The 18,600-nt window shown below is 43.8% G+C and overlaps 1 protein-coding gene across 3 annotated transcripts in view; it reads right to left on the minus strand.

Moving 5' to 3' along the window:
• Positions 1-7,138: 7,138 nt before the first annotated feature.
• CHST11 (carbohydrate sulfotransferase 11) overlaps positions 7,139-18,600 on the minus strand; it is a 171,952-nt gene continuing 160,490 nt past the window's right edge. For all 3 annotated transcript variants that reach the window (XM_087766448.1, XM_087766447.1, XM_087766450.1), the window contains exon 3: positions 7,139-9,035. In XM_087766448.1, coding sequence (XP_087622574.1) covers positions 8,187-9,035 — 849 coding nt within the window. In that variant the 3' untranslated portion in view covers positions 7,139-8,186. The remainder of the gene's footprint in view (positions 9,036-18,600) is intronic.

Below are 18,600 nucleotides of genomic sequence, written 5' to 3' on the forward strand. Positions count from 1 at the left end.
TTAGGAACTGGGACGGAGCCGATGTACTCTCCTCCGGCTGCATTTCCCAGCATGGGAATACTCATTAACATTACATGTGAGTCATTCATAGTTTTTAACCAGCTTCCAATAGCCCGGGCAAAGATTTGCAAGGTAACCTGAAACATGCTACAATAAGCAAAGCAAGATTACTCACCTCACTGTTTTCTTAAACACTTTAATTCTGAATATCTTGGAGTCAATGATCTTAAAGGTCTTTTCCAAACTAAAAGCTTCTATGATTCTATAAGGAGACTCCCCAAACTGAGACTTTCCACCTTAAATTTCCTCCCATCTTGCATTCCTTTTCCATAGTTACACAGACTTAATTTCTCACCTGAATTGCACTCAGCAGTTCCTCCTTCTAGTCCTCGCACCGTTGACTTCAAGGGTTTTTTTGATTAAAAAATAATTGTGGATTTAATTTTTGAAATTTTCCTAAGTGACAAAGGGAGGCTTAATAGCATTTGCTGTAGGAATGTTACATACTGTACGTAAAATTGTACTGCACACACAGCAGTAACATTTTAATGATAAAATAGCAAAGTACATCGTAAAATTAATACCAAACAGCTGAATAGTTATGTCTTTCCATATAACTGAAGGCAAGTTTCTTAATAAATCACATATAGCTATAATTCCAGGAAGGGAAATATTTTGGTTTTCTTCAATGGGTGTCTCTACATTTACTTGGCCGCCTCTGCAAACAGCACTTGCCTCTCCATAGCATGGCTGCTTGCTCTGATGTGACCTTTTTTCCACATCCATCTCTCTCAAGTTGAAAAATGGGTAAAAAAAAAAAAAAAGCAGTAATTGATTGCATTAATGGAGCAAACAATCACGTTTGAAAATAACCCAGCACCTCTACTTCAGACATAAACGTAAACCTGTTTTAGCTAGAATAGTTATCTGTTAAGTCTGACTAAATTGAGCCTAAGAAAGGCCTAGGCAATGCCCAAACCCCATCTTTGCAGAAGCTTTTACAGGAAACTGGGGCCTGTTGTGAATTGCAGGCTTTGACTTGATGTAGGGCTGCAAATACCTGCTGACAGCATGGAGACCTCCTGATAGCTAAAAAGTAATGAATTGCCACAGTGTAATTCTAGTTTTTAGAATAAGCCGAAGCTTAATGGCTTAACTGCTATTATTCAGCTGTATGTTATGCTGACAGCTTTATGTATTAGTAAAAAAATAGAAACGAGGGCATAAACTTTTGGATTGATTTTTCTTTTACTGAGGAAAACAGCTTTGCTGGTTGTTTGTTTTTTAATTAAAAACTCTCAGTGAAAAGAGATTTTCAAGCCCACATAATTTTACTTGAAATGCTCTGTCTCATTTTCCAAAATACTCTGTCCATTTGTTGCATACTGATAGGATGTATACTACTAAACACCTAAAGAAACGTTACCTCAGGTCTACATTTACTCAAAAAATAGGGACAAAGGACTACAATGTCAAAGTCAGTAACATTTTTAAAAATATTGGCAAAAGATATTTTTAACAATTTATAAGTGAATGAAAATATTTTCTATATTTTTCCTCCATGAATAAGACACTATTTTCAGTCCTAAATGCCTCTGACTTAGCCAACAGAAGCCATTTAATGACAGTGAGTTGAATCTCACAGTCAGGAGGCTTGAGCACTCCAGGAGATTGACATTTGAAGTAATGGGGAAAGGTCTGCTGTTCAACATTTCACTAGGGAAAATAAAGTTGTTTTTTTTCTTTTAACACAGATTTTTTTTTTAAAAACTGATTTTCATGCGGTTTGGGGAGGTGGCTTTTGGATATGTTGTCCTTTAGTGCACTGAAGAATAAAACCGGACTCCAATTTTTCAAAATTTTTCAACCTTTCGCTAAGTTGTAAGTGCAACTGGAAAAGCAAGAGCTTTTTGTGTGGCATCAGGAGTCTTGTATGTGATGATGTGTAACACAGCTAGTGAGAAAAGCATGGCACTGCCGGTTGGGAAGCATATGCTCTAGTTTCCATTCGTCTGCATTTGTTTAATTTTTTTTCCTCTTCCTTCCAGTTTCCCAGATTTATTTATTTTTTTTTGTAATTATGGTAGAATTAAATGAAACGTGTTTTTGTCCAAACAAAGGTTGGGAAGTGTTGGCAGAGCGCGTGCCCACATGGAGAGCGTTACGGCCACAGGGACAGGCTTTCTTCAAACTTTCCATCATTTCCACTGGGCTTATTTGCACGATCTTGTCACTTGCCCGGGCAAGAGGGCACCTCAGCCGTGTAGGATCCTGCTGCTTTATTGCATCCCCCAGTGCTCCACACTCATCTCCCCTGTGCCCGAGGGTGTCGTAGTCCTGCTGCCACCAGCCTTCCTGTTGTACAGCAGCAGCTGGTGGTCTGTACTGGGGAGCAGCCGTGGGGCAGAAGCTGTATGCTGGCTATGAATGGGAAGGGATTTTGTAAAATTTTTAATTATTTAATGGAAAAAACGAGGCTTGCCAAAAAGACAAATCCTCATGCTTCCTTCCACTGGAGCAAATCCAATTTTGTCAGTCCCTGTGGCAGTATCAGGGATTGGGCTCTTCTCCGCTATCGTACAAGCAACGAAGAAATTTGCCCAAAAGCTGCATGCCCAAGAGCTGTGCAGAGAGGCCATTTCTTACCCCATTATCACCCCATGCATGTCATATCAACTCTCTAAAGCCCCCCAGCTCTCCCTGTCCATGGCTGAGGTCTGCAGCTGCTGCTCCCCGCTTGCCTGGGCTCGGTCCCCTGGCGTGCCCTGCCCCACCTGCCCCCATGCAGCCTCCTGGCCCTCCTTTCTGCATGACACCACACTTCATCTTTGTGAACGCCGATGCTATTTAAGCTGATGGACTCAGGGCAGTGTAGTGGCTTCCTTAGACCCATGTACTGCCAGAACAGGATTGCATCGCTTTGAAACGTATGTAATCCTTGCCCGGCCAAGCTGCCGAGGGAGGCAGAGCAATCAGTACAGTGGCTGGAGCCAGGCTAATCGCTCACTTAGATCTAGTCCTTCTCAAGAGCTTCTTAATTATCTCCCTCTCTGACTGAGATTGTAGAGGAAACAAATCACTGTTGTTTTGAAATGTGAAGGTTGTTGTCTTAATCCTGCACAGCCAGGCTGTGCTTTCAGGAAGCTGTGCTGCAGTTCTGCCTATGAGGGAGTGCAGGGTGGTGGGGTGTTTGAGGTGGGAACTGGCTTGGGCTCTAAAGATAGCCAGTGCCCCACCACGTGCTATGACACCTTCTCAGCAGATTTCCTATTTTCTGTTTGTTTCTGCTCTCATTGTGAATAATGTTTGCCTTGTGAGGAGTGGGGCTGGCAGATTAAATGGTCTGTTTGCCACTGGCAGAGCTGCATCCAGTTTTGGGGCCCTCCCCAATTCAAGAAGGATGTTGAGATGCTGGAGAGGATACAGTCACAGGCTACCAAGATGTTCAGTGACTTAAAGCATATAACTGAAAAAGATACTTTGAGGGATCTGGCCTTATTCAGGCTGGTGACAACAGGGCTAACTGGGAATCTGATAGCAGTCTACAACTACTTGAAGGGGTAATTTATGGTGCCGGTTTCCCCACCCAAGTTTGTTTTCAAAGCCTAGCTTTCTGGCCTCATTGAAAACCATGGATGAGACCATGCAGGTTTGGGGACTGCTGGAAATGTTTAACTCAAAGCCATTGTTAGGGAATTATTCACATGAAGGTGGGCAAGCACATGGCTAATCAGATAGCTGGAGTTTATGTTATCTGACTGACTCAAACACCCTTGCTTGAGGTGGGAAGATGTTTCTGGGCACACAACAGGTCTTAAATTGAGAGCCCTCATCCTTGCTGGCTGGGAACTTGGGAAGGAAGGGAGCAAGAGGGATGTTGTCAGATTAATTTAGCTTTTCTGCGCCATAGCACTAGATAATTTTGAGTCTTCTGCTTGTCCTGCCAGAATAACCCCTGTGAGAAAGCAAAGCTACGCAGATAAAAATCCCACCCTCAGCCCTGAAAGTATGAGCCAGAAATAAAGCACAAAGAGAGGAACTTTCTTTCTTCAATTTAATTGAAGTTACTTAGAAAAATAATCAGGCTTGAATGGCTTTTTTAAGGAAAGATTCATGAGCAGTTCACACTTGTGTTGGCAATGTATAATTTAGCTTTTTTCTTTATTAACAGTATATTTAGGTATGAGGAGATACTTTTCTACAAGCCTTCTACTGCATACAAATAGGTTAAAAAAAAAATCCAACCCCACATCGATGTTAAATTATTCGTACACATTGTATTGTGCATGCATGTAAGAAAATAACACTCTCTGTAACAAGAGTAATAGTAAGGACAGTCCCTTTTTGTACCTGAAAAGTGCAGCAGACTACAGTGAAACCCTAAAACATCTGGGGTCGACTTACTTCTAAAAGCACTTCTGCTTGTGGATTATTTATTTCATTTGTCTTACGCAGCATGTGGGTCAGGCAGTTTGCACATTTCTGTGACAATGGACATGGTCTATGAAGAGGCTGAAGCATGGACTAAGTCAGGTTTGGGGTGGACCTCCCACCGCCCAGGAGTCACCACCATGTTCAGATGGGCCAAATCCAGCCTGGGCTCCAGGTTAAGGTGCTTGGGGCCATCAGAGGGGAACGAGCCCCCAGCTGTGGGTATCGCGCCGGGCAAGGAGCCACGGGCGCTGCTGGGATCAGCGCTGGTCCTGCCAAATGATGGGGAAGCACCAGCTGCTCGGAGATGGGAATCACTGCTCCTCGAGCCCAGCGGCTTTGAGGGGGCTGGGGCAGAGGTGGGGAGCGGGGCCTTCCCTGCTGGGTCCTCTCTGCGCTCACCACTGCTCAACTAACACACATCCTTCTAAAACAGCAGCTCCCTGGGCGGCCCTCGCAGCCCCGCGGGCGCATCTGTAGGGTGAATTTTGCTGTGGCTGCAGCTTTGCCTGTTCGTCTCCCAGGACCAGCTGTGGCCGTAGCAGAAATGAAGCTGGGAGGGAGGCAGAGCTCGGGAGCAGAGCAGCCCCTCCGCTCCTCTGGCTGGGAAACCCAGTGAAGAGATGGGCTAAAACCAAGCTGGTTCCCCACCTGCCCCCACACTGCAGGTGGTGGCTGCCAGCTCGCTGAGATGAGGAGGAACGTCCCTGAATACTCTCCTGTGTGGAGGATAGTGGAGAGAGATATTTTTTTGTCTCCATCAAGACAACACACCCAACAGGCCAAAAAAAAAGGTTATTCCTTAACATTTGTGGTCCTCCTCTGACCTGCTGAGGGCTTCGTGCTCAACGCGCAGGACACGACCATATCCAGCATGCCAGCTGTTCATGTTAAACACAGATCTACAGCCCATTCACAGCACCCCAAAACAGACGTAACATGCTAAATGGACAGTTTATAGTAGTTTGGGATCAAGGTTTTTAAAAAGCAAGTGACTTTTAAGTACCCGCTTAAGACCACATAAAAGCCATCTCAGTGTGGAGCATCTGCCCGCAGGGCAGCCCTCTGCGGGGAGGCAGAATTTGGGCAATCAAACCCAAAGCTGCTGCTAAAAATCTCGGCTCAAGCAGCACTCACCCCTCAGATCTCCTGAATGTGTTTTTCTCCTAAAGCTTTTCTATCACAACTGTCAGATAGGGTTTTTGTGTCTCCAAAGCAGTGAAACTAAAGACAGTATTTCAGAACAGATAAAAACATGGTGATGACAGAGAAAAGTACAAAAAGAAAGGGGGAAGCACATCCTATTTTTAAAATATTTACTTTCTGAAGCAACTTTTTTTCTTAAATGAAAAAGTTCACATCACACTCTGTAGGAGGGATTAACAGCTAACAGAAGAGAAAACTGGACCAAAACATGAGCACTGTTGGATACAAGACCAAACAAGCACACAAATAGCTTGTGGGGAATACTGGAAGGGGAGAGGGGAAATAATACCCTCAGACAGATTTTTTTTTTTTTTTTTTTTTAAACAAACATACAACCATTGAACTATGAAGACAAGAAAGCCAGGGCACACTGTGATAGGCACTTGCAACAGCTCTGCATGCTCTAAATGAGACAAAACCGCTTTCAAGTAAAACACCAGCCAGCGATCAGCAGCCGCTCAGGAGCTCAGAGCTGTCAGGCACAGCCAGCCAGCTCTTCACTAGCCACCGGGTCAGCGCTCCAGGTTATAAAGAGGACCTAGGTTATGAAAACTGTGGCTGTTCCAGAATGGATGAGAGATTTATTTGTAGGGTATGATAAAAAAAAAAAATTACCCGAATCCTGGCTAAGAACAAATCCCATTTTGAAAGGACTTCAGCTGCAGTTTGTTATGTTAATTTGTTCTTCACTGAGATTTACTCAGTGACTTATTTTTATAAAATAAGATGGAATTTATTTTTCTTTGTTAACCATACATATATGGTGTCCTGGAGACTAATGGAATTCAGTGGGTATTATCAGCTACTGTACAATATGACATTTTCGGAATCTGGGTCTGATACTGTTAAAACAGCCCTGCCTTCAGCTGAGTTTATTTAAACCTTCACTAATTTTTTGAAGGGTTGGGTTTGCTCATAAGATTGACACACAGGCAAGTCAAAAACCCATTTTAACAATCATTCAACTTTAAAACAGATTTTAGGTTCCCCCAAGTGCCTTCACTTAAGCTTCTGCCTCCTTCTGCCCATCAGCCGGCTGCCGGCGCTGCCGCCCCAGGACTGGACGGCTTCAGGTGGCCACAGACCATTCCCCGGGCTGGCGCCTGCCGCCCGCGTGGCCGTACGCCTCACCTGCATCACATTAAAGCAACATCTGGGGAAGCCTGTACTTCTGCCCACTTGAGCCGGCTAATAGATCCACACTGAATTCTCATTTTTCATTATTTATTTGCCGCAATAGATTACTACTTGCTTGCCCAAAAACAATCGCTGGGCGTGCTATGCCTGGTACAATCTGCCATCCCAACAAGCTGTTTTACACAAAACAACCGCTACTGAGATGTTCACCTTAAATAAAAAGGTCATGGTCTCACACTAGAGCTGACTTAGATGAAATACTAACCCACTGGAAATTAGAAACAAACCTGTCAATGGTATTTAGGCATCAACTAAAAAAAGATGACTTCCCCTTCCCCTAGGAAAAAGCCATGAAACCAGCATGTAGGAAGATGACAGACCTTTTTTATTGCCTTGCATGCTTAGAGATCAACACCAAGATGACTTTCTGACTTTTCGATTACATGCCCGCATCCTTTATAGCAAGGGTGACCAGTGTTTTTTGAGCCAATTTTGGTTGCCCATCTTAAGATCAATGAGGGAGGCATGACTTGCAGAGGGTCCACCCTCTGGATATGAATTAAGTCAATGCCAATTGCTTTGGGCATTCAAAAAGCTCTACAGTCACTTTCAAAATGCTAATTTTTTTCTGATGGACCATCTGCAAATCTGCATTCATTTGGGCTGGCAGGCTTTAAATTAAGAGACAATGGGACTGGTCATATTCTTGATAAAATCATTAAGTCCAGACTTATAAAAAGTTCATGGTTTCTCTTCCCACGGAATACATTCACATTTCTTTCAGTCATGGGTTTTAGATACCATGATCTATCAAAATCTGTTTTACTTTTCCCTTTCAGGGCTAGATAGATTTTTTTTAGTACGCTTAAGTGCAATATCACTTTCTGAAGAAATTATTTCCACCGGTCTTCTCAGCGTGTGTGGTATCAAGAACCATTCCGGTATTTACCTGCATCAACGGCTAATGGAAGAATATTATTACCCAGAGACAAGCTCAACTAAGGAAAGCACAAAACCAGACTCCTTTTGTCCAAATGTTATCTTATCTTATCTCTGCTGCTGAAGTGACACCTACCAAGAGACCATGTTTTAAATAAGTATAAATAACATTAATTAGAATTGGAGGAATGCAAGATCAATGAAATTCACCAGAACACAATTAACATTTCTTTTTAAACAGTGTAGCAGTATTATTCATTTCTACAGCTAGATCGTCACAATCCTGTTACCCTGCAAAGAGAGCTGTCCTTTCTTACAGTTGATTTAAATAATTTTGACTGTGCTGCTCGCAGCATCATTCAAAAAAAGAAAATATTAATTTACAAAATAACCCATTCTCCATATTTATTATGACAAATAAAAATCTTAAATAAAACAGGCTTTCTCTCCCCTCTCTCCCCCCGACCCATCCCTCATTCCAATTTCAGGTAGCTTGGCACTGAGTAATTGAACATTAAAAAATCAAGTTTGTAGACTTCATACAGCTGCGTTTGGTGCTCGGAGCTGATGTTCTGGAAGAACTCTGTGGTCATTTCATCAGTAGTTCTCGTAGACTTTGCATAGGTGGGGAACTTCAGGTAGTTGCCTACTCCCGCCAGCTGGAGAATGTAATTCGAATCCTCTTCGAGCGTTTCGTACTTTCCTATGAGGTCGTAGTGGATGTGGCAAGGGTGGCAGAGGGAGTACACAGTCTGCCAGTGCTCGTTGAAGGGCTCTTCTCTTTGGGTGTGCGGGTCGATGAGATACGCCACAAACTCTTCGAATTTCACATCATCGCCTTTACGCAGAGCTTCCTGGGTTGCGTTTTTCCTCTGTCGCCTCACAATTTTGGTGCCGTATCGCTTGTGGAAGGAAGTGTTGTACTTCTGGGTGAACTTGTTCCTGTAGGCTGACACCAGTCTCTCAAAAGGCTCGCGAACAAAGAGGAACTTCATGTAGTTTTTCAAGCGGTGGTTGATCTCTGGGATGCTGTACTGGTTGAGGGTCTTCAGGTTCGAAGACACATGGGCTTCGTTGGCTGGGATTTCCATCGGATCGCTGTACTTGCCTCTTCCCGTCAAAACCATCATGACTCTCTTCCAGTTTGTGCAGGCCACTTTGGGAACATAGCAATAGATCATTTCATGATCTTCATCCACGACCAGGTGTTTGAGATCGTTTGGTGTCAGCACGCGGCGCTTCCTGCTAGATACACTGTTTGCTCGGCACGTGTCTGTCACTTGGTCTCGTCTGATCTGATGAAGAATCGCTGTGTTGGACAACTGCAAAGCAAGAACAGGCACCAGTAAGTCAAGCACCTGGGAAACTCTTACTGCCTTTTTGCTTATTATACGAATTCATAGAAAAGTAGATTACTGCATGTATAGAACAGCTCATTATGTCGCTGAGTAAAATTGTTCCTGTGCTAGAAGATAAACTCTTTTTGTCTCCAAACTTCTTGATACGTGCTGCTTAAATGCTGTTCACAAAGAAAGTGCCCACGGCTTTGCTTTGAGGCCAACACAAAGGAGCACAAGCACTCACACAGCCTGGTGGCAGTGTATTTACAGCACCCTCACCCTGAGATGCAGTCACTGCTTTTCTTAGTCCTGGAAAACAGATCTTCCCTCCCCTCTGCAGTCCATCCCACAGCTACAGCAGTGCTGGACCCTGCCTGACCTTTTGCTGCTGAGATGAGTTAGGGAGACACCAGAGTTGGTAAATTTGTCAAAATGAAAATGGTATGTGCTCTTGTTGCTGATGTCTTTCACGCTAGAGAATTAATAATCGCGGCTTTTTTCTTGGCTATGACCTTGGCAGAAGAAATTAAGCCCATGGAGATTCCTGCTACTCCCCAAGGGGAACATTCACTCAGATGTGATTTCTTGAGGAGCAGGGAGAATATCAGCTATAAATTTGCCTCTCTGCTAAAGTCATATTGACAGAGAAGGAAAGAGTGTGTGGCCTTCTAACACACACAGCACCATATTCACACACAGCCTTTTATTATTTTGTTAATAGCTCCCTAACTTTCTAATATTACTGCTACTGGATGCTTTGGTGAGGCTGTAATCTGTCTTGGGGAGGCCCACAGGGCAGCTGCACAGAGATGGCCACGGTCTTGCCACCAGCCACCTCCTGCCCAGCTTGTGTCCAGCGACAACGGCGAGAGCTTCTGCTAAGGCAGGTAATGAGCTCCTGGGGAAAACAGGGAATACCAGCCCAAGCAAAGGACCATGCTGACGCAGGGCTCCTGTGTTTGGTTACTCAGAGCCATCTGAGGTGTCTCTGCATGGCATGGTGTTTTGCTGTGCAGTCCTACCCTCACTGCTACAAATGCCTTTTATTCTGAAAAAATTGCATCAAAGCAACAGGGGGAAAGTTTTGGTAACGCTATTTACATTTACTTAACCCCACTTACCTGTGGATTTCAAAGAGCCTTACACACAATAATTAGTTTAGCCTCAAAGCCAAATATTAAGGCAAGTATTGACCTTCCTATCTGATAGGCAAGGAGGTCTGAGATTCCTTCTTGAACACCGAGTCCTTCAGAAGTGTTTATATCTGATACCTTCTGGTTAGGTTAACATGAATCACAGAACACTGCAATGAAGCAGTTGAGGCAATGTAGACTGTATACATCTGCTATGGGGGTTATAGGGGTCTTCCCCCTTGACAGTACAATATCTTTGGCAAATGGTTTTGCACCAGCTCGGGGGTTCATACTGAACCTCCAGTTCCTGCAGTCATGGGTCAAATCTCTGCTTCAATATCTTTAGTTAGCCCTGACTCATATTAAAAAAAAAAAAAAAAACAACTCAAAGAAGAGGATCCAAATGCACTTTAGAGGCAAAACCCAAACCAAACCAAACCCCAAGATGGGACCAAGCCAGTTGTAGGATTTCTGAGCTTTGGAAGGAAAGAAGATAGAAATTGTATTGTTACAGACAAGCCCTAAGAGCCCAGGTTTCACCTGCCCAAGGAGTAGCTAAAGCTTTTACAATGTCTGAGCAGCAGAGACTCTCCCTCCCTCTGAGCTGCGGTGGGTTGCAGAGGAATGTTCTCGTGGGGTGGGCAACACCAAGGGGCTGGTGCACCTCAGACTTGGGCAGAAGGGTTTTTTTCTTCAGGACAGCATTTATGAGCCAAGCCTGGGACCTCTGTATTTTGTACAGTGCCATCCACCACTTCTCCTCTGAATTCCTTGATACTTTCCTCATCTCATCTCTTTAGCCCCTTTGTTCAGCAAAATGTTGGCTAATGGTTAAAATATGCAATAGCCCAGCGCAGCTCCTTTAGACAGCTTGGCTTGTCTTTTGTGCGTGTGTGGTATCCCCCTGAATACCTCCCAGGTGCATTTCAAGGGCAGTTTTGTGCTATTAGTCCAAGAGATGAGAAGCCAGATGTGGAATGTGCTTCATGTTTCCTAGGAAAACTGACTGGCAGGGAGTTTCCAAAATAAGATGTTAGAAAGCAGTTGTCAAGGACCACACAGATTTTTGAAGAAATTACTTTTTCTGTTGAAAAAATATAAAATCCTTATTTCAATTTATGCTGTCCTCAGAGAGAAACAGATCTAATGGTCACCTCTATACTGGTCAGAGTTACCAGTGAAAAATTTTCAAAGAACTAAACAAAACCCTATGCAAACACACAGACATACAAATTCTCCTCTGCAGACAGATAAAATGATGAAATCTCTCTTCCTGGAGATTTTCATCAATATCATATAGCACAGTTCTGCTGTTTGCCTCTGGTTTTAGAGTAAAAAAAAAAACATGAAATGCCTGAATATACTGCTACATTACAATATGTTAATGCACTGTATTTGCTTTTCTGGTGCTGTTCTTGGGATAAATACAGAATTAAGTGGATGAGATTCTATGGCCTGTATTAGATAGAAGGTCAGATTTGATAATCTAATGGTTTCTTCAGACCCTAATCTGCAGATGAATCTTTGTGGAGCTGTGCTTTGCTCCTGATTTCATTCCTACATCAATAGGCTAAGCACTTCTTCCCCATACATTAACATTAATGAGATTTTCAGACAAGAGGAAAAATGCAGCCTTAGTGTTTGCAATTGCAAATGAGATTGTATTACATTAAATTCACTTAAAAGATTATACTTGTGCATTTTGAAGTGGTACTTGTCTCCTGCTCTTTTTAACATGGAAGAAATATGAAGAAATGCCATACAGGTTTGGTCAGCTACATTTACCAAGTATACACCAACACCCCAGGGTCAGCTCTGCACGTGCTCTGGCCTGTCTGGTGGCATACAGAACACGTGTTAAATATCAGTGTAACACTAAAAGGGTATTGCCCTATTCTGATAAATTACAGTACCATTGGGTATGGCTGATGGATGAAGGACCATGTAGGAATTACAGTTTTGAAAGCTCTACTTCCATTTTTATTTTTGCCTATTGACTTCAGCTTATTGAAAAAAAGGCCAATTTAGTGACTGTCCTAGAATGATGCCAACTGTATCAAAACCCATTTTCTTCTGCAGCTGACTAATACACCCGATATACCTTGAAAGAGCTGACCTACCTGCTTCCCCCAGAGAAGCAAAGAGCGAGCACTGCTGGCTGTCCCTAATGGTAACAACAGCCCTCTTGCTGAAGGATTGGGTGACGTGAAAGCCACACTCGCACCGCACTAGTGAAAAGTCAGGTAAGGTGCCGGAGAGCCTTTAATGGAGCTCCTGCAGAACCACCAAACTCTTTCCTTGTAAGCTGCAAACCACGGAGGACATGCTCCGTGGTCCCCATAGCCTACAGCACCATGCGAGGTAATCATAGCAGCATTTTTCAATTTGAAATTATACATTAACACTGAGTTAGCTGATGCTAATATGGTTCCTCCGCATTTTAAGTTACAGGCAAAGCTTTTAAGCCACATCACAATAATTTCACTCCTGAAGCTGGTGAGGGGAACTGGGAAAAGAATAAGATTACACGAGACTGGAACTACATTTATTTAAACTAGAGGCTCACTTAGCCAGTGAAAATGTGCTCACAACTAACGAGGAAAATACACTCTACAGATTTAAGCAGCCAGAGAGATAAGACTCAAGGGACAGATATCTTTAAATCCATGGCTGGCGAAGGGCAAGTCAAACAATTAGGGCCATGGACGGTCTTCCCTCAAAGCTGTTATAGATGCAGCTACAGAGGAGTTGTGAGAGCACGGCTGCTGCCTGGACACTGACTGCTGCACCTGTGGTCATTATCAGAGGTCCCTGCTGATCCCGCAGTTCAAGAAGCCACGATAAGTAATGACCTAAATCCACCCCACTTTCGGAGAGGGCACTTTTAAGCATGTGTGCAGGTTACCCTGAGAGCAGCGTGGGAATGGTGCTCGGGTCTGTCCTCTGACAGTTCAACTTGGACTTCAGCTGAGCATTAAAGGTTTTGGGAAGGCATCCGATAAAAGCATCCGTTCTTTCCTGAAAGGACTGACAACACCATAGATGCACTTGATCACGGGTTTTTTTCCTGCAGAAGTCGTAACGGGGGACAGAGAAGAAGGGCATGTCAAGATCAAAGTTTTTCTTCCTTTTCTGATGCAGCAACCGAGTTGAACAGGGAAGCAACATGAGCAGCGGGAGACTCCCAAGCTCAGCAGCATTTAAAAGAAGAAAAAAGAAAAGTATTCTGGGCACACTCTGATCCCAGAAGCTTGTCATCTTCACCAGTCCCAAACTAACAATGACGGAGGAAAGCTAAGGCCAGCACACTCTGCTCATGTGGATGTGTTCTGTACAGCAGGGGTGGGCTTTGAGCGTAGTCCACTGAAGAATATACTGACCAGAAATATATATGCTGACTAACTGACAATCATCAACCCATGACATGCAAAGGTTATTCAAGGTAAATCACAGTAATGAGGTGGGAGGTATTTTCTTCTGGTTACTTAGGCACAGCAGGATAAAATAATCTTTGAGGGCCTTTCCAAGCTTGATGGCCAAGCAGCAAGTTCAAATTTAAACACAGGACATTTTTAATTAATGTTTTATTTCTGAATATAGTAGTGTACTGCAAAGTAGGAGCAGAGATCAATCCAATTCACAGGTACCTGCACTGAAAGCACTTTTTTTAATAGAAGGATGGACATATCTAAGTGTGACTCAAAAAAGAAATTAATTAAATTTTGTCTTCCTATAAAATATTAGTGTGCAAAGAAGTATCCCCTGCGCTTATAAGGCAAGGTTTTATTTATTTCTATTGCACTGCCTGCAGCTGCTGCTCTGCACGTTACTGTAACCAGGCTCACAACCAACCTATGCTGGGAGTGCTAACATGACAACTGGGCATGGCAGACTAAAGGGCAAAATTATCCAGATTAGTTTAGAGTGGAATAAGGAGGATAAATATTGTGAATGGGGCTCGCCATCCCATGCCCTGCTAAATTGCTTTTTCTCTTCAGTTTTGCATTAACGAAGACTTTGCATCTGCCTTTAATTCTTCAATTACACTTGTGTTTGGAAGTTTGGGTTCCGTCCTACACTAGAACTATGCAAGTTGCCACGGCGTTCCCCTTACCTGTGGTCCAAGCAGCTATCAGTCAAAATCAGCTGTATCTCTGCTGAACACACAGTTGGGTCTATCCAGTAGCACTGTTAAGCTTAGCATAAACCTGAGCTCATCTCCACCAAATTCTTCATAATGGTATTTGTTTAGAAGGTGTGTGCAGCAGGCTCCCAATTCATTGCAAACAAGGTCTTAACGTGAAAAGTGTCAGACAGACGAACTATAGGTGGCACTACCAGTCCTAGTTATGGGACATCGAGAGAGACAATTATTTCAGTTGACTAAAATATCTCAGGTATTATCAGCTCGCCTTTCCCCAGCCCATCAACCACGTCATCCGAGGTCTAGGAAGTGCTTGTTATTTAATATATAAAATGTTTCTCAGTATTATTTATATTTTCCCCAATGCTTAAGGTTTGGGGTTGTTTTTGAGCAGGAGGTTACATGCAAGCACATTTCCCATCCTGTTTTCACATAAAAAGCATGACTAAGATTCTTGCAACTTTGATAGACAGCCTTGACGTTACAAACATATTTTAGATTATTTTAATACTTGGCTTTTACAATTTGTCCCCACAATTACCCCACTTGGTGTATATATATTCTATACACCAAATTCTAGATTGTTTTTTTTTAAAACGTTCAGCATTAGGCAACAATGGGGAACTAGCAATTTTTCATACTTGACAGTCTAAGCATAAGCATTTCTCAAATCATCACAAACAATTATTACTCTTTGCAGATTTGTACAGATGACAGTCAGACAATTATAGCTATGTGAATCAAAACACTGAATCTAAAAGAACAACTGCATTTTAGATAAAGAGATGTTATTAAACTGACCTGGACTGCAGTATTTTTATAAGGAATAGCTTTGTAACGTTTCATACTTTGATTTATTTCACATTTCATAGCATATTATTCTTGACTTAACTTTTTAAAAAATTTCCAGCACTCAAATGATAACCCCACCAAAACCTCAATTAATATTTGTTCAGAGTCCAATAAAACAGACTAGAAAGTACATCGTGTGTACTGGAGATGGAAATGCTTAACATCTTCCCTGACAACTTGTGGACAGACAAACTGGAATACAAATTTGCTAGGAAAATGTCTCTATAGAGGAGCTGGATAACAGAAGACAATAAAACTAATATTAACTTAGGAGCATTTTTACTAAGCAAGAAAATTTTAGAGATAAATTATATCCTCTGAAGGAAACTCTTGAAATATTACAAAGCTGCTTTCTTTTCTCCATTTCATGCATTGAACTTATTGCCCCACAGAGAAGATAAGGCCGAATATGCTTTTTTTTTTTTTTTTTTCCAAATAATTTTCTGTATTGCAACCCAAGATAACCACACCATTTTCAGTTCCCACTGTACAGAATGCACCGGGGCTATGAAAAGAAGGATCACAGCTGTTGAGAGTAAAAGTCATACACAGTAGCCGCTAGCACTGTATTGTCAAAAATCCTAAATTGCTTCACATATTCCCTCCTTCTTCCTATACATGGTCCCAACTTCATCCGTGTGCGTCCGTGGGCATGCATGTAGAAGAGAAGGGCGAAATAATTCAGCAGTCGCATTGCTTTGGCTCCGGAGGTGCCATTATTTGACTAACGACACACCCCAAACCCGCAGCAACTTTGGCATTCGCTCTTCTTTGTCCAGGTACGTGATTTGGGTGCTAGAAAAGAAACAATACTAAACCAGTCAAAATCCAGCAGCGGACACACATGCAGCCACAGATGCTGATGCTTTCCTGGGAAAACTTCACAACTAAGTCATTATGTGTTGGCCTCTTTGTCTTGGAGAGCCTAAATGATGGGAAAAACGCCTTGAAAAATCACAGCCTGTCAGCAAGTGATACCAGCTGTATGTTAAAACCAGCTTTTTAATCAGCCTAAGACTCCATCACACAGTAAGGTATGGATTCAGGAAGAAAAGAGGGAGCCCCCTTCTAAATGCCACCTTCTCCTGTATAATCCCAAACACCTTTGGAAGCCTTTCCATTCCCATTCTCCCTTCTCGAAACTATTTGGTGTCAATATGTAGGGTTTGGGGCTAATAGGATGAATGTATACATCCTGTAAAATGTCTCTTCTGAATAAGGAGATGGAAAAGTTGGAAGCCCCCAGGAAGAGCAGGCAGAAAGACCTATAGCCTGGCCACGCAGGGGGTGAAGGACGTGCCACCGTGTGCGTTGCTGTTGTGAAGCTCTGGGGGAATTTCACAAACACAGAGCAGGCAAAATCGAAGTGACCGAGTTGAAGTGCAATACACTCGAGAGGTAAGAAATCATCAGGAAGGCTGGAGGAGCTTCGAGATGGGAATAATTAAAGCAAAAAATCTTCATGTCGGCGGGTTTCTTGGGATTTAATTTATAGAAGACGAGCTTGGGTCCTCGCGTTGCGTGTACAAAGAGCACTCTGCATTGTCTTTCCAGCAGCCGACGCCGGCTGTCGGAAGGGAGGGTGAGAAGGGGAATTTGGCAGATGGCCAACCCTTTTTTTCTGCACAGTAAAAAGCAGCAGATGAAACTCCGGGCTGGGACCTCAGCTGCCGCGGCGGGGTGAGGGTGATGGAGCTGCGGTGCCTCCCCGCAGCGGAGGCTCTGCTGCCGGGAGCCCGACCACCCCGTGCTGCCGCTGAAGCGGCTTGCTGCCGCTTTGACAGAAAAGGACAGAGCGTGATGAATTTGTCCACTCCCGGCACATTCTTTAAGTGCAGCCATACATCACTGTTTGTATTAAAAAGCTGAAAGGTCTGGCTATCTTATGAATTTAATTTCAAAATGAAAACTTTCTGGCCTTTCCCCTCCAACACACACACACACAGATGTGCACACATGTGATGGCTGGAGCTGAGCTCATGCTCTCTCTACCTGTGTGTGTAACCAGCACACAGGGACTTAGCCACGGTCTTTCTAACCCGCCTGGTCCCCAGGGATGGATGCTTCACCTCTACGCTACAATCACTGGCCACTCAAAGCTGCCTCAAGTAGCCCTTAGGAGCCCCTACCTATCACCCTTGATGGACTTATGCTAATGGCTGATTTGACAGACACGCAGCAAGTGAGTTTGCTCTCACACAGCTGGGGGACAGGGAGTGGAGACCTGGCGGTGGGACACAACAGCATGCCACATCCGAGAGTATGAGGCTGCACTCGATCTTGGCTGAGGGGGAGCTGATTGCATCTGGCCTTGCCTGGGAAAGCCCCTTCCTGAGGATACACCACTGCTGGCTGCAGCTGCTTGGGAAAGGGCCGGGCTTGCAGAACTGCCTCCAAGTCACCAGGGACTGTAGATAGGGTCAAAGGGACTTCCACTGTTTATCTCATGGCTCCCATGTTGCAATCAAGGTGTAGATGTCCCACAAACTGGGACAACCCAAGCCTGGGGACAAGCACATGCATTGGGAAGCTCGAAGACAAGGGAGTGACCTGTAGCTGGCGTACGCTGCTACTACATCTCTACTGTGGGGGCTGTAGATGTGGTTTTCAAGGAGAGGCTTGAGGACTGGTTAGTAAAAGGCATGCCATGGACATCTGCAAACGATGCACCAGGAGGAGCACTGGGCTGGGGATGCATGGAGTCAGCCAGGGTGGAGCTGGGAGTAGCCCTTAAAAAACAGAACACGAAACTGCATTTTAACGTAGCTGGTATCTAGGAGACAATGGAAAAACTGACATTTATTTTTCTCTTGCAAGACATTGTGGTAGTAGGGGTGAGATAAACTGGGTGGAGGGGTGCAACAGGACAAAGTAGACATGTAAATACAAAAATACATAAGAAGTTCCACAAGAAGGAAGGGAATAATCTTCTGTCTGGACTCACTGTGGTTAGGACAAGTAGTAATAAAGCTAAACAAGAGAGACTCAATTTAGACATAGGAAAAATCCCAACTGAAAGCATAAGGTATGTCTGTGCTGGAAAACAGTGAGAAATCTCCAGCATCGGGAACCTCCAAGAACCTGCCTGAGAAGGTGTCAGAGTGACCTAAATGATCCTGCCAGGCAGGCAGGTGTCTCCTTGCGAGTCCTTCAAGCTTCACGAACCTGGGATGGTGGCTTCTGGAAGCTAAGCTCACTGTTGCAAACCTAGGTATTTTGCACGCTTTCAGCAAATGCTGCAGAGCCACAGAGGCAGAGAGGCCAGTTGGTGCTTGGAATGAAACCTCCCTCAGGAAAAGCCAACAACATCAAACTAGGGGGTGGGCAGAGACCAGACAGGTCCTCGGACACCACCACGACAGACACCCTGCATAGGACACCCTCCACCACTCATGGTGGAGGAGATGCAGGCAGCCTG

This window comes from Nipponia nippon, unplaced genomic scaffold (genome assembly GCF_047370975.1).
Source record: "Nipponia nippon isolate SJK-2023a ecotype South Korea unplaced genomic scaffold, ASM4737097v1 scaffold_3, whole genome shotgun sequence".
In the NCBI taxonomy this organism is placed as follows: Eukaryota; Metazoa; Chordata; class Aves; order Pelecaniformes; family Threskiornithidae; genus Nipponia; species Nipponia nippon.